Source organism: Phyllostomus hastatus, unplaced genomic scaffold, assembly GCF_019186645.2.
Source record: "Phyllostomus hastatus isolate PE091 unplaced genomic scaffold, TTU_PhHast_1.1 phas_scaffold_55, whole genome shotgun sequence".
Taxonomy (NCBI): domain Eukaryota; kingdom Metazoa; phylum Chordata; class Mammalia; order Chiroptera; family Phyllostomidae; genus Phyllostomus; species Phyllostomus hastatus.
This window is the reverse complement of record NW_025334035.1, coordinates 14344919-14369644: the sequence shown is the minus strand read 5'-3', so window position 1 is coordinate 14369644 and position 24726 is coordinate 14344919. Positions and strand designations below refer to the sequence as shown.

At 40.5% G+C, this 24726-nt stretch overlaps 1 protein-coding gene across 3 annotated transcripts in view; it reads right to left on the bottom strand.

Annotated features, from left to right (window-relative positions):
• The window catches only part of COPS3 (COP9 signalosome subunit 3), a 30515-nt gene extending 7581 nt beyond the window's left edge, over window positions 1-22934 (bottom strand). The window contains exons 1-9 of one of the 3 annotated variants that reach the window (XM_045824659.1): window positions 22775-22934; window positions 18974-19103; window positions 16203-16315; window positions 16064-16113; window positions 14112-14204; window positions 12487-12666; window positions 7650-7790; window positions 5298-5471; window positions 1880-1966 (exon numbers count right to left, since the gene is read on the bottom strand). In XM_045824659.1, the coding sequence (XP_045680615.1) occupies window positions 1880-1966; window positions 5298-5471; window positions 7650-7790; window positions 12487-12666; window positions 14112-14204; window positions 16064-16113; window positions 16203-16315; window positions 18974-19103; window positions 22775-22829 (1023 nt within the window). In that variant the 5' untranslated portion in view covers window positions 22830-22934. Of the gene's footprint in view, window positions 1-1879; window positions 1967-5297; window positions 5472-7649; window positions 7791-12486; window positions 12667-14111; window positions 14273-16063; window positions 16114-16202; window positions 16316-18973; window positions 19104-22774 lie in introns of those variants that run through there. The other 2 variants (XM_045824660.1, XM_045824661.1) reach the window with 2 other exon arrangements.
• Window positions 22935-24726: the final 1792 nt, after the last annotated feature.

Here is a 24726-nt window from a genome sequence, read left to right as displayed (position 1 = left end):
GTATGATTCCAACTATATGACATTATGGAAAAAGCGAAACTATGGAGACAGTGAAAAGATCAGTGGTTGCTAGGGGTGGGATGAACAGGCAGAGCACAGAGGATTTTTTAGGGCGGTAAAAATATTCTGCATGAGACCATAACAATGTGGACATGTCATTACACAAGGTGGGCAAAAGGTTTACAGTCATTTGTATGGAAAAGACATGCAGGCTAAATAAACAATACAAAAATAAACTCTGTGTTTTACATGCTCACAACTGTGAACCTACCTACTTTTGCCCACCCCTGCACATTTGTCCAAACCCACAGAATGTACAAGACTGTACCCTAATGTAAACTATGCACTTTGAGTGATGATGATATGTCAATGTAGGTTAATCAGCTGTCACTTACGTACGTACCACTTCAGTGAAGGATGACAATAATGGGGAAGGCTATGTATATGTGGGGACGGGGCAAATGGAAAATCCCTGTACCTTCCCCTAAATTTTGCTTTTGACCTCAAAATGCTCTAAAAAAATAAAGTCTTAGTGAAAAAAACTTCCTGCCCTCATGGATCTTACATGCTAGGGCAAGATTTTTCAAGCTCGGCAGCACTGACATTTTGGGCCAGATGCTTCCTTGCTGTGCGGGTGTTCCACACACAGTAAGATGTTTAGAAGCACCCTGGCCTCCTTGCCGCTGTGACAACCAAAAATGTCTCCAGACATGGCCAACGTTCCATGGCGGACAAAACACCTATCAGGCTCTGTCTGGGTTGGTTATGCAGTGTTCAGAATCCATCCTCCTGCCCTTTGACCCTTCAAAGCATCCTGTAAACTCCTGTGGCCTGGCTCGTGTCAGAACCACTCGTGTGTCTTCCCACTCACCACTGAGGAGTGGATCCCAGGGAGACCCTGTGGTTTACTCACGCCTTACAACCCCTGTAGGGTTAGCAAGGTGCCCTGAGCAGATACGCTGAGGTTGTTGATTTAGTAGGACAAGGTGTTTATTTGGGATATATGCGTGATTTGAGGGCTAGGCTAAATGTTTTGAAACCTCAAAACATTTGTAAACTGAATGATGGAAATAAAATACTCCACTATCACAATGGAAAACAGTTTTGTTACTCCCAATCCTGACGTGGCAGGGCATCTGAAATCACAAGGGAGACCACTAGCAGAACAATGTAGAATGCTGACTTCCCACACTTGATATCTGCCTGCCCTAAGCTGAGGATATAGGTTTGTTTTGGTGGATCCGCTCAGAGCCATGTATGTACTGAACAGGTAGGTAGATTACAATATACCAACTTGGTGGGTTATCATGCAGTCAGCCAAAGGATGCTTATCTGAATCTGGGGAGTGGAGACGTATGACTAAAAGCGATAAATGGGTGTGTCAGGTACACTGGTCGCATCTGACCTCTGAGGCTGGGTGCTGAGCATCTGGGCTCCTGCTCTGGCAACCTTCCCCCAGCACTGCTTGACATGTGGGAGGGCCCAGGTCTGGCTGCCACCTCGCTGAGCAGGCCTGTACCAGGGACAGAAGCAGTGCCTGACCTGCACATGAGCACAAGCTTGGGACCTTTCCATGGACCAGCATGGCGAGTAGCACTGTTTTATGGCTCTCTGTATATCAAACGTTTCACGAGGGTTTTAAATGATGTTTACAGAAACTGACAATGAGCACAAAGAGGAAACACCGTGTAAGTGATAGGATCACTATGACTGGAGAACCCCATAGATCACAAGAGAAAAAACCAAAGTATCCACAGGAGTTTACTTTGGATGTTCCCCACCCCCTTTTCTTTTTTTTATATTTTCCATAATGAACACCTGTTACTTTTACAAAGACAAAAATCCATCAGTAAGTTTATAAAAATGAAAACATACTTACCATATGTAGGACATATTTTTCTGCCTCCTGTGGTCCAGATAATTGTACCCGACTTGCCATATCTTGTAACGATAGTGTTAAAAAGGTCTGAAATTTCAGAGTAGAATTAATCACAGGTAGAAACAACTGACAAAAGACATTTTATTAAATGTGTACAGAGTTCTAATCACTGAAAATTTGCTTTCCATTACTGTACAAAATAATTTTTTGTTGTGAGGATGACTTGAAATTGATGAACCCAGTGGTTTCAGTCATCAGTTTTCTAGAATGACGACTGCTAGAAATGTGTATCTTACACTCTCCGGCCTGCCTGAAATGACGCGTGCCAGGTTACTCACTGTGGCACTGTTTGTGAGAGCGGAAGGGGGGAACCACCTGCATGCCCACCAACAGAGGACTGGTTCAGGACAGCGCATCGTCATTACATTAAGCGACTACTATGGACTTGCAAAAAAATTAAAAAGTGAGAACTATTTATGAACTGAAAAAGAATCCAAGATACGTACATCATTAAATATACAAGTGCATGCTAACATCAGAGTAGAAGGAAGGGACAACTGCGTATGAGGGCGAGAGACGGTGAGCACTGAGATGAGCACAGTCACTCTGGGAGCATGAACAAGGCACTTGTAGCACTGGGTTGCCTCTGGGTGAAGAAAAACAGTGGCTGGGACACATGAACTAGATGAAAATTTTGTATTTTTTTAATGTTGTATTGTCAACCTATTACCAATGAAATAAAATATAGTAAGTTCTTCAAAATTCAAAGCTAAAATGTATAAACAAATGGAGACTTAGAAGAAAACCAGCATTTTATCACCGTTCTACTCAGAGACATGATGAAAATGCCTGTTTCAAGAACATAATAAAAGATTTTTTAAAAAAGAAAAGTCAGCAATATTTAGAATAGTGGCACTCTCAGAGCAATACACATTAAAACTCCAATCTTGAAAAGTCCTGATAAACCAATGACCAAAAATAATCTACGTGTACTTTACTTTGGAGACTAGCACCCAAGAAAATAAAACGATTGTTAATTTTTAAAAGGTACATAAGTAGTTTTAACACAAAGGAGAATTCAAAAGTGAACATTTCTAAATACATAGAACTAAACATTGTTCTTATTTCAAAGTAAATAGAAATTGCCACCCAGATGTCCATCAGTAGAGGACTGGCTGCATAAATTAGGATCCACCCACACAATAGACTACTATGTAGCAATACAGGTTAACTGTGACACAGGCTTAAGTCGCCAAGAAACATGGAACAATGTCGCATTGTTCATTGTCGCATATTGAACAAAAAAAGGAGAGGACAGAATGGCATGAAGAACATGTTCTCAAATTACATTTAATTGGGAGTTTCTACATAAGCACATAGATAGGAGACAGAGAAAAGGAATCTTGAAAACTGCCCACCAGAGCATTAACATGGAGCAGACTTAACCTGCATGGGACGTCTGCTTGTCCCTAGCTGCCTTCTAGACAGCAACGCTATGGGGTTAGGCTCCTGTTACCAGCACAGACACATAGTCTATCTGATGAAACTTCTCAAAAAGCTTTTATTTTCCAAGGTTGAATAAGAGAGAGACATACATGGCTAGAAAATCCTTTGCTCCCCCTCACCCCCTTCTATTCTTCTTGAATAGGGACATAAAGCCCAAAAGTCTAATGGCCACCATCAGCAAGTTCCCAGACATGCCCTGACACTGAGTTCAGAGTTCTAGTAAATCACCGAAAATTTGCTTTCTATTACTGTACAAAATAATTTTTTGTTGTGAGGATGACTTGAAATTGATCCTCAATTGATACTCAGTTTGATGACACTGTCCCTGCCACCAGCAGCCACAAAGGCCCTCCTCCCTGTCCCCAGGCAGTGCTCATCACTCAGGGGACCTCAATCCACCAGGGGTCAGAACACGTGAGACCGGCATTTCCCGTCTGTCTGGTCAAACTCATCCCGACCAGAAAACCCTACTTTCCTACACAGACTTCTCCAAGTATAAACATATTCCTAAGGGATGAACTGGTGGTCGCCTGCTTCACAAGATAGGTGACAGTTGCTTTTGGCAGTGATGCCTATTTATTATATTTCTTAAGGTCTAACTCTTTTTAACTTTTACTTGCTTTTTTGCAATTTAACATTGTGAGGTATACCATATTTTAACCTTGGCAATATTTTGATTCTTTTACTTGTACCTCAAGTACTAGACCCAAATGGGGTACAGCTCTTTCTCAATGGCTACCTCTTGATGGTGAACAAGGAATTTCCTTAGAGTGGTTATGCTGGCACTGGGACCAAAGAGAAAATTTTGTGGGAAGAATTAGGCTGCTTATTACCTTGAGTCCCTTTGACCCAGTCTTTTTTTGCCTATGGGTCAAGTTGGTTTTTCTCTGACTGACAGGTTACAGTCGTTTTTAATCTTTCTTGGGTTGCTTTCTCTTTCACACTCTATTTTCATCTTACAAATTAACTTTTTATAAATTCCCCAACTTCCTTATGTTAGCCAGGAAGTTATAGTTACTCTCTCTCTATAGTCTTCATGAGTTTCCTTTCCTTGTTCAGCGACCACTTAACTCACCTTCTTTCCTCCCCCCTTGCGTGGTTTCCAGCCTGAACAACGGGCTCCCACTCACCACTGTTTTCTCTGGCCCCTCGGACTGTCAAACCCACCATCCCTCCCACACCCTGCACCTAGAGCTCAGCGTCCCTCCCAGTAACACCCACAGCTACTCTTGCTTCTCTGCTGCTTCCCCTCAACCTGCCACCACCACCAGGCAGAAGGAATGCATGGAGATAGCTTCCCCAAGGTCTCCCCAGTTTCAAACCACTGCCTGGCCAGACTTCTCAGGAGAAAAACCAAACCTCTCTTTGATTACCCTGCTATCACTCCATTTCCGATTCCTTGCAGTATATGCCTTCCTAGCTCACATGGGATTTCATAGTTCCTTTACACTGTTCTATAGCCAAAAAACATCCGGTTGTTTTAGAACTGACTTATCTTCTACAGTTCAACTGCACTTAGCTCATTCTCCTCTGGCCTCAGTCATGGATGTCAGAGCAGCACTGTATGCAAACACAGGTGAGCACAGCCTGGGGCTCCCAGGCTGGCCACAGGGACCGCACCTGCCCTGTGAAGTTCATTGCCCACCTGCCCACAGAGCTGTTAGCCTCCCTCAGGCTACCTTTCTCCTACCTGTCTTCCTCTTCACCTGTTCCTCTTCTCAAAAACCCTGTTCTAGCCCTAAAAAGACCAAAAGGTATAAATCAAACTTTAAGACATTGGTTGCGAGAGCTCTGGCATAGAAACGCTGCACTTCATCACTGTGCCTGCTTCTTCACCACTGGGAAGGAAAAGAGAAGGGGGGAGTCCCAGGAGCCAGGAGATGGCACCTGAGGGCAGGCAGCACGTCCTCACCTTGGTTAGCCTTTGAATATTCTTCTTGTAGAGAGAGGACAGGCACTGCTTCACCAGTCCCATGTTGTTATCACGAGTGAAAGTTTCGCTGTGCTTATTTACCAGGTTGCGGAGTTCTGAGGGATTATTGGTTGAATAAACTTGTGCTAACTCATGGTAGGCATTGCTAAGTGGCTAAAAGTTTGGAGTGGGGTGGGAGGAGAAATCAAATTAAAATGTTAGAGGAGTAAAATTTGTATAGGAAGCAAAAGAAAACATAGTACTGTATTTTGAGCAAGTACGCTCAGTATCTTTGTCACCTAACAAATTATAACTTACTCAATGAATGCCAAGTGTTTTTTTAAATGATTTTTTAGAGAGAGAAGAAAAACATCCATCTGTTGTTCCATTTATTTATGTATTCATTTGTTTATTCTTGTATGTGCCCTGATCAGGGATTGAACGCACAACCTTGGCATATTGGGACAATACTTCAACCAACTGAGCCACCTAGCCAGGGCTCCAAATGCCTACTTTTTAAGACCAAGGTCAGAAATTCACTAGAGTATAATTTACTGTTGAAAAAAACTTTGTGGTACAGAACAAATAACAGCAGGTGAAAGTGCACTGCATTTGGTAAAGGCATGTACAGCTTTTCTTTTTCCTATCAGGGGATTGTTTTGGTTTGTTTTTTTCCCGTTTGAAAGAAGGCAGAATTTCTACCCTTCTCAACTCTCTCTTGCACTCCTACACACACACACACACCTCCCCAAGTGCAATGGGACAACCTGCTCCTTTTGCTAAGAAGGAAGGAACAAGAGGACTAATGGTGGCTGTGGGCCTAATAAGAGCCTGAGCTGCTCTAGGCATTTTATTTTATACACATTATCCTTTATTTTAAATATTAACCTGGCTGGTGTGGCTCAGTGGAATGAATGCTGGCCTGCAAACCAAAGGGTTGCCAGTTCATTTGATTCCCAGTCAGGGCACATGCCAGGGTTGCGGTCCAGATCCCCAGTTGGAAGCACTTGAGACAACCAAACATTGATGTTTCTCTCCCTCCTTTCTCCTTCCTTTCTCCTCCCTAAAAATAAATAAATCTTTAAAACCATTAAAAAATTGGGACAGTGGTCCAAAAGAATGGGGAATGGTCATGAGCACAGGCATAAATTGGATTCAAACCTATATTTCTATTCTTGAAGTCTGTGCTCTTTTCACCCTTTATGATATCATCATAAATAAACTTCTCACACTTATGAATTATACCATTTTATAAAAGCATTTCTTCTAAAACAGGGAACCCTAAAGGAACTATGGGTGTTCTCCCAAGTGATCTGTGAATGGCTGCCCTGAACCTGGCCTGCCTCTCAGTCCTCCATGGGATCTCTGTTAACGGCCTTCTGCCCAGTCCCTGGTTTGTGACAAGGCAGCCTAGAGACCTGAGAACCACAACAGGGCTCTTAGGTGAGGGACATTTGGGTTTCTTCAACAAGACAACATAAAAATCTCATCAAGCCTAGCCGGTGTAGCTCAGTTGGTTGGAGCATCGTCCCATTCACTAAAAGGTCATGGGCTCAATTCTTGGTCAGGGCATGAACTTAGGTTACAGGTTCGATCCCCAGATGGCATGCACATGAAAGGCAACCAATCGATGTTCCTCTCACATCAGTCTTTTTCTCCCTCCCTCTCTGGAACCAATAAATATATATATAAATACTTTTTAAAAAATATTCTCATCAGGAAGATTTTCAAATTGATACCCTAAAATCTCAGTTTTGTACAGGGACAAACAGGATAAAATTATTATTGAAATGGTTGTGACCTTGTAATCTTTTGAATTTTCAAAGTTTTTAAAACTGTGAACATGTCTCATGTATATTTCAAAATATTTTTTAAAAGAGTTAATTTGTTTTTTTAATGCGGTCCCAAAGCTGGGTCCTTGGCAAAAACCTAAGTCCAGTGAGCAGAACCTGTAAGTTCAAATGGGAGCTCTTGTAAGATTTTCCAACATTTGGGAAAGGGAGAGTTCAACAACATGAGCAATGCTTTTTCAGTATTTTTACTAAATTATAGTAAGTGTTTAAAAAATCAAGCCTTATTGGAGATTAAATACCTAAGCTATAATTACCCAGAGAACAACTCTGAAAACATTTCTGAGAAACAGTCTGTCCCTATTAGGTGATCAGAAGGTGCATGAACTGGAGTGAAGCAGAGATTCTGCCAAAACTGCTGCTCCCAGCAGATAGCTAACAAATGCCAGGTAACCTGAAGCTGTTGGGGGAGCTGACAACAAGACAATGTAAATTTATAGACCCATGTACCATTACATTTTCCTTGTGGACTTAAGAAATCAGTTTTATTTTACAAACTCACCTTAATGAATCTACCCACAATTTGAGATGTATATTTTGGTAGCTGCTGTACTTTTCCAAGCAATATCAAAGAAACTAGTATATACTTTTTATATGATTCCAACATGATATGACTGACCGCCATGGCAGGGGTAGTTATAGCCTGAACAAGAGAAGAAGGTTTCATGTGAAGTTAGTACACCATAGCAGGAAGCAACCATCAACTGCATGTACGGTTTTTAATTAAAAAACAGTATTATGTTAAGTGTCCTGTTTTTTTTTAATAATATCTTTACTGAGATACAATTCACATACCATAAAATTCTCCCTTTTAAAGTATACAATTCAATGGTGTTGGTATGTTCAATGCTGTGTAACTATCACCACTATCTAATTTCAGAACCTTTCCATCCCCCTGACAAAAGAAACGCACACCCATCAGCATCACTCCCCATTCCCTCCTCCCTTCAGCCCCAGGCAACTGTTACTGTACTTTATGTCTCCATGGATCTGCCTATTGTGGACATTTCATGTAAATGTCATCATAAGTACATGGCCATTGTGGCTGACTTCTTTCACTTAACAAGTTTTGTAGGTTCATCTGTGTTGTAGCATCAGTACCTTATTCCATCTCATGGTTGGATAGTATTTCATTGTATGGATGTATTGTATTTTACTCATTCCTCAGTTGATGGGCATTTGGGTTATCTCAGTCTTTGGCCACTATGTGTGGACATTCATCTTTATTTCTCTTGGGTATATATTCCTAGGAGTGGAACTGCTGGGTTACATGGAAGCTCTATGTTTAACGGTTTGAGGAACTCCCAACTCTTTTGCAATGTGACCACACCATTTTATAATCCCACTGGCAATTATGAGGGTTCCAAATTCTCTACATCCTAATACTTACTAGTATCAGCAATCTCTTTTTAATCTTAGCCCTTCTAGAGAGTGTGGACTGGTATCTCATAGTGGTTTTGATTTGCATTTCCTTGATGACTAATGATGATGAGTATCTTTTCATGTGCTTATTGGCCATTTGTATATTTTTTTTCTGGAGACATATCTATTCAAATCCATTGCTCATTTTTAAATTTTAGTGTTTTTTTTATTGTTGACTTGTAAGAGGTCTGTGTATACCCTGGATACAAGTCTCTTATCAAAAATATAATCTGCAGATGTTTTTTTCCCCATTCTGTGGCTGCCTTTTCACTTTCCTTTACTTGGATTATGAAGGTTAAGAAGAACTGAAAACTATCATACCCAATAAGCCCAATATTTCATATCAAAACCAAAACTACCGAGTATCTATGGCACCTCTTTGAGATGACTCTACAGACCCAGTCCCATCAACACAGAAGGGTCCCCACTGTAGCACTGTTTTCACAGTGACATAACAAAGTCAACTGACAGTTCCACCAATCAAGAACTAGTAAACTAACTAGGCTGTGTGATATGAGAAAATTAAGATGCTTTCACCTTTGGCTTTATACAATGCTGTACTGAATTTTTTTCACCGAGTATGCCCTTCTTTTGGAATTTTTTTGAAGCAGTAAAAAAATGTTTCACCTTCTGAAATTAGGATGAAACATCAATATACCATCTACAACTGCATGCATATCATTAAAAGACAGTGGCAGGAAGGAGACTAACACTAGACAATGCTTGTCATTAGGTGAAAGTCAGTGACTAAGTATATTTTCAGGTAAAAGGCTTCCATCTATAAATATAAAAAATGTTTTTAATAGTTCAATTATGTGTGATAGAAATATTTTCCTAAGTACATTGCACATTTTCCTGCTTCAGTGTGCTGATCAGTTATTATAGTGGACTGCACAATGATAATGCATTCAGTGGTCATGAAGCATGTGTTTATCACTTCCTAAAGAACTGAAATTCCTGACTGTGTACTCTCGAAGATTTTACCTGACTACACGCATCCTTTAATGACACCAGCACCTTCTGGTGACCTTTCTTGAGGTTCTCTTGGTAGTATTTGTCAACCTCCACTCACTGAGGCAACACTCAGTCACAGATGTATGCCTGTGTATTTATGTGTTAGCATTTCAACTAAACTGTAAGCTCCTTGAAGGTCTGAAATATCCTTTATTACTTTAACATAAGCTACAACTAAAATAAGAACTAATTAACTTCTGACAAATTTATCTTAAAACCCTAGTACTAGCCAGTACAGGTAGTGTAAAAGTAGGTTTATAGCTGCTCATGTGAAAATTAATACAATAAAGTCCAGCCAAGATGGAGGCATAGGTAAGATATGCTTTGCTTCCTTGCACAACCAAAAGAAAGAAACAACTAATTTAAAAACAAAAAACGACCAGAACTGCCAGAAAATCAAACTGTAAGAAAGTCGGACAACCAAGGAGTTACAGAAATATTCATCCAGACCAGTACAAGGGTGAAGACAGGAAGCCAGGGTGGATAGGACAAGGGACCAGGGCAGCTGGTGGAGCACTCGATCCCACATTTGCATGTAGATAAACTGGGAGGAACAACTGTGGAGACAGACAGACCCCGCAACCCAGGGTTCCAGGGCAGGGAAATAAAGTCTCAGAACCACTGACTGTAAAAACTTGTGGGGGTTGTGGTGGCAGGATAAACTCCCAGTCTCTTCAAAGCCGGGCGAGAGTCGATCAAGCAGCACTGTTCCCTCTCGGACCCCTCCCCAACATACAGTGCTGCAACGTAGCACAGTGGGTTGCCTCACCCTGGCAAACAGCTAGGGCTCAAGCCCTTATAACAAAACAGGTGTGCCAAGACAAAGAAATATGGCTCAAATGAAAGGACACATCAAAACTTCACAAAAAGCCCTGGCTGGCGTGGCTCAGTGAATCGAGAGCTGGCCTGCAAAGCAAAAAGTTGCAGGTTTGATTCCCAGTCAGTGCACATGCCTAGGTTGTGGCCAGGTCCCCAGTTGAGGGTGTGTGAGAGGTGGCCAATTGATGTATCTCTCACACATGGATGTTTCTCCCCCTTTCTCTAAAAGTAAGTAAATAAAATTTTTTGGGGGGAAGGAATCTCCACAAAAAGAAGTAAGCGACAAGGAGATAGCCAACCTATCAGATGCAGAGTTCTAAACACTGGTAATCAGGATGGCCACAGAAATGATTAAGTATGGCTGCAAAATGAAGGAAGAAATGGAGGCTACACAAAGTAAAATAAAGAAAAATATACAGGGAACCAACAGTGAAGGGAAGGAAAGCAGGTCTCAAATCAACGATTTAGAACAAAAGGAAGAAATAAACACCCACTGGAACAGAATGAAGAAACAAGAAATAAAAAAAAATGAGGAGAGGCTCAGGAGGTTCTGGGACAACTTCAAAACTCCAACATCTGAATCATAGGGGTGCCAGAAGAACAGGAAGAGCAAGAAACTGAAAACTTACTTGAACAAATAATGAAAGAAACTTCCCTGATCTGGTGAAGGAAATAGACATACAATGTGAGGAAGCTCAGGGAGTCCCAAAGAAGTAGGACCCAGAGAAGAACACATCATAATTACATTATCCAAGACACATCATAATTACATTATCCAAGATTAAAAAGAAGAGAATCTTAAAAGCAGTAAGAGAAAAGGGGGCAGTTACCTACAAATAAGTTCTCATAAGACTATCAGCTGATTTCTTAAAAGAAACCTTGCAGGCAAGAAGGGCCTGGAAAGAAGTATTCAAAGTCATGAAAGGCAAGGACCTACATCCAAGATTATTCTATCCAGCAAAGTTATCATTTAGAATGGAAAGGCAGATAAAGTGCTTCCCAGCACTTTACCTTTACCTTTACTTTTACCTTGCCAGATAAGGTAAAATAAAAGAAGTTCATTATCACCAAGCCCTTATTTTATGAAATGTTCAAGGGACTTATCTAAGAAAAAGATCAAAACTATGAACAGTGAAATGACAATGAACTTACAACTATCAACAACTAAACCTAAAAACAACAACTAAAACAGGAACAGAATCACAGAAATGGAGATCACAAGGAGAATTATGAATAGGGAGGGAGTAGGGTGAGAATAGGGGAAGAGGTACAGGGAATAAGAAGCATAAATAGTAGGTACAAAATAGACAGGGGAAAGTTAAAAACGTATGGGAAATGGACAAGCCAAAGAACTTACAACGTAAGACCCATGGACATGAACTAAGAGGGGAATGCTGGAGAGAACGGAGGTACCAGGAGGAGGGGGAAAAGGAGAGAAAAAAGAATGGGACAACTGTAATAGCATAATCAATAAAATATACTTAAAAACTTTTAAGAAAGAAAATATAATAATAAATAGAAGATCAATGATGTTTTGTGTACTCACAACAGCAAACCTACTTTTGCCCCACCCATGTTATAGATCTCATTTTCAAACTCTAAGCAGACCTTCAGAATGTTGTATCAAATTATGTAATATGTCCTATTACATACCAGAGGCCATTACACAGACACAGACAATGATGGGAGGGACTTTTCACTGTGTACTACTTGATATCCTTTGAATTTGATTGAATCATAAGAGTGTTTTACTTACTAAAATAAAATGTGTAACAGTTGAATCTCTTCCCTAAATGCAAAGAAAGCTATAAAGGTCAAGAGATGTACAGAACTTAACCCAAATCAGAGAGGGTACAAGTGGCAGAGCCCAGGTTAGACCCCAGTCATAGTGCTCTTCCCTCCACCGCTCCTGTCCTTCAACTTCAGGAACAGATTACCACCATTCACATGGCCACAGAGAAATAGTCTTTGAAAGGACCTGCACCTGAAACTCAGAGGCCTAGACTCCATCAGCTCCAGTTGTACATGACTTTGATCACAAAAGTTCAAAGCAATCTTAGGGGCATTTAGAGAGATAAGATTACCTGTTCATAAAAGTAGAGTGCTCTTTCAAAGTTCTTCAGCCCAGTATAGATCATCCCTCCATAATAATAGTAACATAAGAAGTGCTTTGCATCGTAGGCGCCATTCTCTTTACAAATATCCATCATGTCCACATCAAGATATGGAAGGGCAGGCTTAAAGCATTTTGCCAGCAAACAAAGCTATAAGAAAAATGCATTAAATTGTCATTTTAGTTGTGCTCTGGCAAGCTTTGGCAGGAGCAAATTCATAGATTCCAAAAAGTTCCAGAAAATATTGTTTCACATTTTTACATTTAATTTATTGATTAAAATGGCCTACATGTCAACATAACTATTCCATTCTCTTAAGCATTCAAAATAAATTAGCATTTCTTTGTAAAAGACTGACTAACCATGAGAGCAAGTACTCCACAGATGAACTTAAGTTCAGCTAACAATTTACCTACCACCCATTCTGTCTACAGATGCACAAACATGTGAGTCCTTTTTCTCTTTGCTGAACTAGTGGACTAGAAACAAATCAACATGGTGTGATTAAAAATGGAAGTTTTTTCTTTGATTATACTTTTTCAATTTCTAAATCCTTTAGGTAAGTGTAGGGAACAGTATAACAAAAAAGCAAGCGTAGCCCTGGCTGGGTAGCTCAGCTGGTTGGAGTGTTGTCCTGATACATCAAGGTTGCAGGTTCAATCCTCAGTCAAGGCATGTACAAGAATCAACCAATTAATACATAGATAAGTGGAACAACAAATTGATGTTTTTCTCTTAAAAAAAAAAAGCAAGCACATGGCAACATTTGGTATATGGATGATGGTAACATAGCTACAAACTCTCTGAACTGTACATTTACTATTAGAGCATTTATATATTTTATACTTCAATCACAAAAGTTTTTAAAAGGATGAAATAAAGAAAAAAGGAAAAAGGCATATCTTCATTGAAACTACAATATGTGTTTGAAATCATTCACATATCTTGTTATTCTTTAAGGATACAGCCCAAATGCCCTATAGAAACTAGTCAAACCCATATTATGGAATACTCAGCAGCTATAAAGCACTGATATGGAATCATCTTCAAGATACATTAATTAGAAAAAAAGCAAGGTATATAAGGGTTCATACAGATTATTACTATTTGTATAAAGAAAGAGAGAGAAAATAAAGACATATTTGCTTATACATCCACAAACTATCTTTAGAAGGGAAAACGAGAAGCTGCTGACACAGATTTCCTTTGAGACGTGGAGAGTGATATCTAACCTTCGTTAGATATCCACCTTTTGCCTGATTTTGAATCATGTACAATAAAATAAATTAATAACATTTTAAGGTGTAAAAATAGTTACATGTGTCTATTCTCAGATTCCAAGATTCCTCAAAAAGAAAGTAACCTGAGATTTTTTTAATGTCACAATCATCAATAACTCTGTTCTACTCACATCACAAGCTTACCGGGAGAGCACAGTTGATATCCAGGAGCTGCTGAAAATTTCCTTATTATACAACAGATGTACTTTAATAGTCCAACTACTAGGACCTATCAATCTCCACTAAATTGTCTTCATTTATCTAATATGATGTCAAGCAAACCCACATTCAATCTCCCACTCACTGGCTGCTCACCTGGCAGAGGTCGGCGTGTATTGAGGTCAGCTGGTTTGTATTCATCTGCATCTTGTCTATGGCTTGCTTAAGGATGCCAATGCCTCGCAGGGGCTGTCAGAAATGACATCTCTTTCAGATAAGTTCTCAAAGATGGCAGCACATTGGATCTTATGTTGTCACTTACAAATAAAAAATAACACTAATTGATAGGTTCCTTTAAATAACAATATGAGGTTTCCATACTCTTTCAGGACTGTCCCTATTCAGTCAGAAAATGTTTTCTTAAGCCATTTCTTATGACATTTAGAGTAATTCAGCACCACTGTCTAAATCATAAAGCTTTTTGCCCTGGCCAGGTAGCTCAGTCTGTTAGGGAAGCATCCCGATATGCCAAGGTTGTGGGTTCGATCCCTGGTCAGTCAGGACACATGCAAGAATCAACCAATGAATGCACCAATAAGTGGAACAACAAATCAATGTCTCTCTCAAATCAATTAAAAAAACTCTCAATTAAAAAATGTTTCCTTAAATGAAGATAAATAATCAAAAGCAGTATTACTTTCCCAATAGTTTATTATATTTACATCTAAATATACAAAAAAAAATTCCAAATTATTTACAACAGATGCGATCTGATCCAATGCTCAATAATCTTAACTGTGTTTAAGGGGGCTGGCATTTTCTCTTAGGGCAGTCTAGGTATCATCTGTAAATGCTCTCCAACAACATCATCTCTTCCCTGACAATACATTACTATTGAAACAGATACCACAAGTTACAAATGGACCATTTCCTGCCCTGATTATTAATAACAAGGACCAAGTGTCAAGTGACATACAGTCAGTTTCTAGACAGGAGATGTGACTCTAAAACAGCTGAATAACCTGGATGTAAAGTATAGCACAGGAAATGGAGTAGCCAAAGAACTTATATGAATGACCCGTGGACTCAAACAAAGGTGTGGTGATTACCTGAGGGATTGGGGGCACTGGGTGGAGAGGGCAAATGGAGAAAAACTGGGACAACTGTAATAGCATAATCAATAAAATGTAATTCAAAAAGTAAATAAATAAAATAGCTGAATAACTACGTTTTTTTTTCAGTAAAGATTTCTTGACTTTTTTTAACCATCTCTTTCAAACCACAATTTATTCAGTATTCTTACAAAATACCAACTCGTTCTTTTGGTTTTCAGTCTCCTTAGAACAACTAGTTTTAAAGTTCAATTTCAAATCAAAAAGAAACACCCAAATTATAACATGTTAGTATCACAAAAATTAAAGACCAAAAAACTGTTCCAGATTAAAGGAAAAAGTTGTGTGACCCATGAACTGAGATTTTTATTACAAAAAAAATTAGCAAAACAACTGGCAAAATCTGAATAAGACCAGTAAATTGTTAAAGGATCATATCAACATTCATCTTCTAATGTTGAACTCTGTATATGTAAAAGAATGTCCTATTTTTTAGGAAATACTCACTGAAGTATTTAGAATAAGGGGCACCATATCTGCAATTTACTTTCCAATAGCTCAGGAACAAAAAGAGAGAAAAGGATAAGCAAGTGTGGTAAAATGTTAATTATCTGGAGAATCTAGGTGAAGGGTATATGGGAATTGTTTATATTATTCTTACAACCCTTTGTAAACCTAAATTTATGTCATAATTAAAAGTTTGAAAAGTTTTAAAACAAACCCTAGCATATTACAATGTGAAGGACACCAGAATGGTAGTTCCAAGAACAGTCACAGCACTAGCAGCCTCCCTGAGGCACTCCTCTTCCCTGTCCCCAGTCCTCACCTGCAGCAGGGACTAGCTGCCCTTATAGTGAAGGGGGTGAGTACTCTGAAGCGACCACATATACCTAAGTGTTAGAATGTTTAGTACTAATCTGAAACCTTAACCAATTAGTTCATTGTACTTGGTAGATATTACAATAGAACTATAAATACTTGAATAACATCACTTACCTGTTTTCTTTCCATAAGGGCATTCGTTAGCTGATGGCAAAGCCCAGCAACTAGATACAATAACAAAATATTAAAAATATAAATGACAAGACAGACAAAATACATTTAATGGAAAATAATGAAATGTGATGTAGCTTACAAGTGTCTGTTGCATATCGAATGTGCTCCCCATTACAAGTACTGATAAAAAGCTGAACCTGTGAGAATAATGTTTCGAAGTCAGGAACACTGGGCATAGAAAACTTCACAAATCTAGAATAAAGAGAAAGAATCAATTTATCTTGATATTTCATGGGGTGAAAACATAGAAGCAACCAAAGCCAGGAGTCCATCCAACAATGAGTCCCAGTATTTTTTTTTTAATTTTATTTTAATCATTGTTCAAGTACAGTTTTCTGTCCTTTACTCCCATCCCAGTCCATGAGTCCCAGTATTTTAAAAAATATAAAATTAAGAAACAGACTCTCTGAGATTCTCCTGACCTGGTTTTCTGATCACAACACAAACACAAAAAAAAAGTTAAGAAAAATATGCTTAAAAAGGAACAGCTTTCAAAAAAGAAAATTCCCTTAAACAAGGCCAACTATCATGTCATCCTAATATTTGTGAAGGAACTGAATACAAACTTTTAAGCAAAAAATTTTAAAAATATTTTTATTTTGAGCTCCAATGTGGTCAGGACTATGTAACTCAGTTAAAAGCTAGTTGTTGCTTTTCCTGCTCTTAAGACAATAGGCTGACTGGGACATGGCACAAGAGCTCCGGACCACATGGCAGGATACTGTGGCCATTATTCACGTTAAAAATGCTGCTGGTCAGGACTCCAGCGATGCTGTGGTCCAGCCGGGAGAAAAAACGATCTGATGAACAGGACAGGAAGAATTAGAGGTGCTGAGAAGAAAGAGGCCTCATATGATCCATCTTGAGTCACTTGGCAGACGGTGCCTTTCAACTATCCACAATGAATGCTCTGAGAGGGGGTTAAAGACAGGTTTTGGGGGAGAAACCACAAGCTACCACCACTCAGGCATTACTTACAAGTAAATTTAAAGCTCTTTTCTTAAAAAACAACAACAAACACTGAAACTAATTTCAAAAAAATTAATGAAATGGGTATTTCTGCCTAATCACAATTTCTCCTACATTTTTCAATTTGTACTTTGAGCTATATAGTAATATTCAACTAAGTGTCACCATATACCTATCACTGCACTTTCCAGTTGTCAAATGTGTCTGAAACAATCTCATTTGGGCTTCACAATAAGCCCATAAGGCATTGTGATTTCCATTTTATAAATAAAAATATGAAGCAAAGGGCCACATGCCTCATAATGGAAGAACATAATTAAAATCCAGGGTACTCAGAAATAAGTTCAGGGTTCTTTCTAGGTTTCCTTTTACTGATACACAATAGTAAAACCTTATAGATTAAAAAATGCTTTCATGAATGTTACATATATATCTCACTTGAAATACATATATGAGTGGACAAAAGTAGGTTAGTAATAATAATAATAAATAAATAATACAAGGATAAACTGTGTTTTCATGTACTCACAACTGCAAAACTGCTTCTGCCCACCCATTTGTACATGTGAATTTATGTGTAGAAAACATACATGCTATCTGTTCTTTTAATCAGCAAACACAGGCAGTAGAAATTGTTACCAGCCTGCACCCTCCAACAGAACTTTCTGCAATGACAGAATGTTCTACATCTGCCCTAACACAGTAGCTCCTGAGTATTTGAAATGTAGCTAGTACAACTGAGAAATTTAATCTTTAACTCTTTAAAACTAATTTACATTTAAATAGCCTTATATAGCTAGTGGCTACAGTACTGCAGAGCAAAGCTCCAGGGGTGTCCAACATTTTGGCATCTTTGCACCTCACTGGGTAAAGAAGAGTTGTCTTGGGCCACACGTTAAATACATCATGACAGGTAATCACAAAAACATCTCATAATGTTTTAAGTAAATTTATCTGCATTCATAGCTGGGCTGCAGGTGGCCCATGGGCTGCAGGTTGGACACCCCTGCCACCCTTTCATTTTGACAAAGTTTCTTGTCTAAACTGTATTCTTGATCTCTATCTTTGTCTCTGGAGTCCCAATGCAAGTCAAGTCTGACCCTTGCTCTACAACTTCTCAGGTTTTTTTATATTATTGAAACTCTCATGAAATCATAACATCCCAATTTTAATACTAAAATATCAAGAGAAATATAATTCTACTGTCAGGTACACAGAGTTACAAGGAACCCTACTGAAATAAGGTCTATTTAATTTGGTCTCAAACAGTGTAAACTTGTTAGAAGAGAAGAGAATTCAAAGCAATGCTGCTATTGATTACCGGTAATCTCACTCAATGTATTCCACCATGCCCTGTTTTGTCACTCTTCCCTATTTCTTATTTATTTTTAGAGAGAGGGGAAGGGAAGGAGCTCATATGCGCCGCAACCAGGGATTGAACCTGCAACCGAGGCATGTCCCCTGACCAGGAATCAAACCAGTGACCCTTCGTTTTGTGGGATGATACACAACCAACTAAGCCACACTAGTCAGGGCTTCCCTATTTTATATTCAAGTTAGAAAATGTGGACAATCTGATGGACTATATAAATAAAAGTATTCACAAAAACACAAACTACAGTGCCCACAATTGAGATGGTCACTTGTTTTTTAAAATAAATTTCAAATTTTGTATAAATATACGCAAGTTTAAAATGATAAAACAAGAAAACCTAATAATGATTAGCTGGAATGACTAAAACATAATACTACGAGATGACTTTAGTTGTGCAAAAGAGTTCAATGTTGTTTACATGGTTTACTTCCTACACCAAAAAAAAATAAAGTCAGAAAGTGTTCAGTTTCAGACAGAACAAAACTATAAAAGAAGATGCCCCTTACAAAACAGCAAGGACGCCCAAGGAGTGCTCTTGTACATCCAGAGCCCCAAGCACAGTGTCCAGATGGGATAAGTTCTTTGCAAGGAGTTCCCCACTCTTGTTGATCAGTTCACAAAGCTGAGTCATTTGCCCTGGAAAACAGGAATAACACTATGTCATTCAGTTATAGCACTAACCAAGCTAAAGGAAGTATAACCAGATTTCATACCTCAGAACAAGAAATGCCTAAATATGATTTCTTCTATCTCCTTCATTTCAGATGAGGACCAGGAAGGGCCAGAAGTGAAATGACCCCACCCAGTCTCAAAACTCAATCTCCCATATCCCTCTGGCCTCTGAAAGTTTCTCCTTTTCCTACATTCCCTTTCCTGGCCCCCTACGCCAGAACTATGCACACGCTATCACTACTACTCTCAGTTCCCTCTCTGTATCCAGAATGTCACCAAAGATGATTTCATTTTACTTCCTAAGTCTCTCAGCTCCATTCCTTTCTCTCTCCCCTGCCTTAGTTCATATCCTTATCATTTCTTATCTAAACTACATCACAAATCTTCTCAATGTCCACTCTTTCCTCCAACCCATAATCTACATCAGTACTTGTGTGATTCTTCTAAAATGCAAAATTCAATCAAATTACTCCAATGGCTTTAAGAAGTCCAAATGCACCCTGGTGGGGTAGCTCAAGTGGTTAGGGCATTGTCCCAATACACCAAAGTTGTGGGTCCAATCTCTGGTCAAGGCACATATAAGAAGCAACCAATGAATGCATGAATAAGTGGAACAACAAATCAATGTTTCTCTCTTTCAAATGAAGGAGGAGGAGGAGGAAGAAGAAAGGGGGAGGAGGGAGGAGGAGGAGGAAGAAGAAGAAATAAAAAGAAGTCTAAATGTCTCAGCCCAGTAACTGGTTCCTGTGCCTTGCCACCCCAGCCTCATCCTGCTACTTGCCTTCACGCACCTCCTCTTTGGTCACAACAAGCTCAAAATCCAATCAGCATTCCATATCCTCTCACCTTTGTGCTTCTATGCCTGTGATCCTCCCCTACATCCTCCACTACCTGACTCGTATAATTTGCTCAGAAGTCTGCCTGGGTCTCCCCTGGACCTTCACCTACCCCCTCTTCTCATGGCTAACTTGGTTGGATATCTGTCCTTTCTGTGTCATCTTTCTACCACCTGGGATGCCGTGATTAGGAAAGTCCACATAAACTCTGGTGCAGAGTGTCTCATTTCTCCAACTTCACAATACATGGCTTACTCAGCAGCCCATCAATCAACAAGCAGAGTTTCCTGGGATCCATTCTTCTTTCCCTTACACCACAATGCCATGACAGCTAAAGCACAGAATCTAATTAGGCCTAAATTGGTTCTCTGAAATAGACTTACCAATTTTAATAGAATATTCTAATAATAAACACTATGGCCACACTCTGTACTCTCATATCCCACTAGCTGTGTTTCTGGGGGGAGTGGAAAGTATATACAAGCCCTTGGGCATCAATCTCTTAAACTTCCCCCTTCAGTAGTCTCTTTTACACTTTGAACTTCAAACTACTCATACTAGCTATTTCTATTTGGTGGCTGGGTACTTTTTCCTTTTTCAAAGTGATTTAAGTAATATACCACTATTTTTAGGGCTATAAGATGCACTGGACCCTAAGATGCACCTTGGTTTTAGAGGAGAATAGGAAAAAAATTTTTGAAGTAAAAAATGTGGTAAAATATTTAATAACCTGTGACCCAGCTCCCCGCGCCCCCCCACCTCTCGAGCTAGGTAAACTACATTCGGACTACTATAAGACGCACCCCATTTCCTCCCAGATGGGGGTGCGTCTTATAGTCCGAAATATAAGTTAAAGCTTAAAATCCGAGTGATTGTGGCTAAGAACTTTAATAATTTAATTTCTGAGACTTCTATAATATCTATAAATTTGATAACTTTTACCAAAAATAAAGGAAATGTTTCATTATCACATGCACTGCAAAACAATAAAAAAATCCGTGATCATATTAAATATTATTTTTCAAGACAATAATAATACAAGTTGAACTAGGAAATAGCAACTCACTATCATTTTATTAAAGATCTCACTGGTAGGTGTGAAGTACACAGCATCTTCCAGCTAAATGCCCCCCTTTAAACCCACTATTCTAAATATGTTTACAATGATTTGAGGCACCCAGAAACAAGCATTTCAGTCCAGTATTTTTCTCCCCAATTAAATAATCAATGCTGAGCTGAGACTTAAAAGCCAGGTCACCATGAAATCCTAAGATTAACTACTGCAGGGCCAAGGGGAGAAGTCAAAAGTAAACTTAAGTGTCTCAGGGCATATCTGCAATGAGTTCCACCAGGGCTATGGCCAGTGAAATTTCCTCTGATCAGTGAAGGTTGGAAATTACGATATTCCCTTCACGGAAGGTCCATGTTTATAAATTCTGAACAAGAACGGAGAAAACACTCACAAACATGTACTATACTGTGAAGGTGAGGTGCAGAAACCGAGGGCAGTAAAAGTATATTTATCTCCACCTGGCAGAATGTTCCTAAAGTGATGTCTGCTACAGAGCATATACACAGAGCTTTCAAGCAAGTGATCCCTCCTGATGCTCAATAGCCCTAGTTCCATTTTGTAAATGAGAAAACTGGTCCTAGGAAATTAAGTGGCTTGCCCATGAAGTAACTAAGACAGGATTCCAACCCAAATCTTTTAAGCACACTACATCCCAGAAAATATCACTGTTTGTGTCACAAATGAATAAATGAACAGGTTGTTCATTCATACAGAGTGAAAGTCTGTACCTTACCCGTGAACCTAATTTCTATCAAAAATAAGAAAAACGAGGCAGCAGTATTTCATTAGGCAGGTCTTCCTAACTAGATCCTTAAGTCTCACAATAGCAGTGAGGTGGGGAAAAATGGAGACGGACGGTGACTGTCCAAGGTCACGCAGCTCCTAGGACTTATAATTAATGGCCGTTGACAATTGCTAACTGTACTTATCGCACTGCATATGACAGGCACTGTTCCAGGGCTTTTACATGGTTTCTCTCATTCAATCCTAGCAGCTCCACGAAGCATGGACTTGTTTTTGTTTTACAGACGAAGAAAAAGGATGGATAAAGGGAACTTCACAGCCAGCAGCTAATGACTTTGTGAGTCCAAAGCTCTATTGAGTCCTGAGATGAATGAACCAAACTGCATAAAAATTAAGGGCAAAGTAATAATGGTCAAAACCGCACCCCTAGAAACCGGCGTCCAACGAGCGAAGGCTCCTGAACGTCCTGCAGGACTAAACTAGGCGCAGGCGGCAGCCGAGAGGCCGCCAAGCAGAACCTCTGAGCCAAGGAGCCCAGAAAAGGTTCACCTGACGCCCGCTGTCCTCGGCCTGGCACGGAGGCGCCGTGGGGACCGGCGTCCAGGGCACCAATCACCACGGGTGAGGGGAGCCCACGGGACCAGGGGCGCTCGCGAAGGCGTCCGACGGAAGTCACCGCCCCCCAAATGTCAAGCGAGGAGCCGGAGGGTGGGTAGGAGGGGCCCGGAGGCCCTCAGGAGAGGAGGAGGCTGCTTCGCCGAACGCAGGGCCTAGAGGGAAGGAGCCACAGAGCCAGAGAGCACGAAGGGGCTGCTCCAACTCCGCCACACCAGGCGCGCCCTATCCCGCCCCGGCCTAAGCGCCGGAGCGAGCCCGGCCCCGGGGACCAGGCTTGGCACTGCCAGCGCGATTCCGCCGCTCCCGCTGGCGGCTGGGGAGACAGGCCCGTCCCCGCGGCCCGGAGGACCAGCCTAGGGCCTCACCTTGAGCCGAGAGCTGCCGGACACTGTTCACGAATTGCTCCAGGGCAGAGGCCATGTTTCCCCTGGGCGACCCGAGTACCAGAGCCAGCTCGCGCGGGAAAAGGTGTCCGCTCTGGGAGGTGGGGCGCCGGCGATCCACAGAGGCCTCACGAGCAGCCAACGTCACTTCCGCTGGTCAAGAACCGCGAGATTTCACCCACCTGGAACCAGTTACTGTTCCCTTGGAAACAGTTCTGCCGCTCGCCACAGCCGGAAGTTAGCTTTCTTTTCCTTCTTTCATTTCGTGCACCTGAGAAAGCCTTCCCCCTATTTAATGGGGACGGTGGACAAAGGAAGAAAGTGAACTCATGATCTGGCACATATTTTCCGGATTTTGCTAGAAATGGACGCCCATTTTTTACCTGGCCAAATCATTCAGGTCCCGTTTAACGGCTACTGGCAAGAATCCTGCGAGGTAGTAGAACATAGACACGGGAGCCAGGCAGGCAACCTGTGTTCACATCACTTAGTAGTGCTGGGAAATCGTTTGGGGAAAGTTATTTGGCAATCCTCTATCTGGTTTTCCCCACCTGTAAAATTCTTACAATAACCTCAATCACCAAAAACACTTTTAGAACTATCTTTCCATTCAAGATGTATGTTGACTGAATTGATTTCCCCGCGTGGATATGATCTGTCTTTCCTCATCCTGACTCGTAAAGCACTTTGTTGTTCTCATACATCCACTTCTCTGCTGCAGACATTTGTCTCCATAATGCATACCACATTCATTGCTCTTAATTGGCTTGATGGCATTCCCTGGCATCAAGCATCTGTCTTACACGCCTCTGCACCATGCAGTTATCAACCAAAGGTTGTGGGACCAAGTCAGCATCAAAGGAGCCCCCTTTTGGGGGTTCAGTGAAGAAGGAAATTTTATTCAGTGCAAATATCTCAATTGTGATACAGCATGGCTGTGAAAACAGCCTGGGGCCAGGTCCTTCTCCTTCTAGATAACTCTGCTCTGGTGAGACATTTTAGTGTTTCATCTTCTGTGTTTCAGCTCCCACCCAAAGAAATAGCCCTCAGCCTTCAGTGGAAAGAAAAGGTGTAACCAACAGACCTCATGCCCTTACTCTTCATGGAAAGGGAAACTATCTACTGTTCTCAGATCTGACTTATATAAACAGAAGTTCCTGCTCCTGGTTTCTGATTGGTCATACTCATGCAAACCAGGACTCCAAATCCTCCCAGTGTGGTCCAAAAGTCACTGTCCTGATTGGGCAGGATGGAGTTGCTCTGATTGGTTGGTGAAGAAGCTGATGGGGACGGGGCAGATATAGCTGTGGAGCTCTATTTGGATGAGGAAAGCTTCAGTTTTATTGGTTGAAATAGGATTCTGGGAACTTCTTTATAAGCGCTGGCTCAACTAGCAGGAAACAGAGTGTAGGCAGGCAGTTCAGTTTAGCGCCAGGCCGACAGCTTACTGCAGGCTTCTCTGTGAAGTGCAGTTTGCAAAAGAAGCCCCTGTAGAAATGACTGCTAGGATCTGTTTTTAAATTTTAGCCCATTTATCCACAGGAGCCCTTCTTAGTAGGTAATCTTTCTCGGGTCCACACCCATGATTTGGACTAAATAAATAAAAAGGACTAAATAAATAAATATACATTTTAAAATTGCACCCAACATATGTTTATGGAGCATCTACAGTGTGCTGTGCTAAGTAGTCATGGCCTTTTTTCCCTGCCAATAATACACAAATATAGACCCTCCCCCCCCAAAAAAGGGTGTAGTGCTCTGAAGGAGTGAAACAAGGTTTTATAAAATCTGCACTTGGTGCACAGCACCTAGCACAGCAGAGGAAGTGGACCTTGCCCAGAAATAAGAGGAAAGGCATTCTTTTAAAAAAAATTTTTTTAAAGATTTTATTTATTTATTTTTTAGAGAGGAAAGGGAGGGAGAAAGAGAGAGAG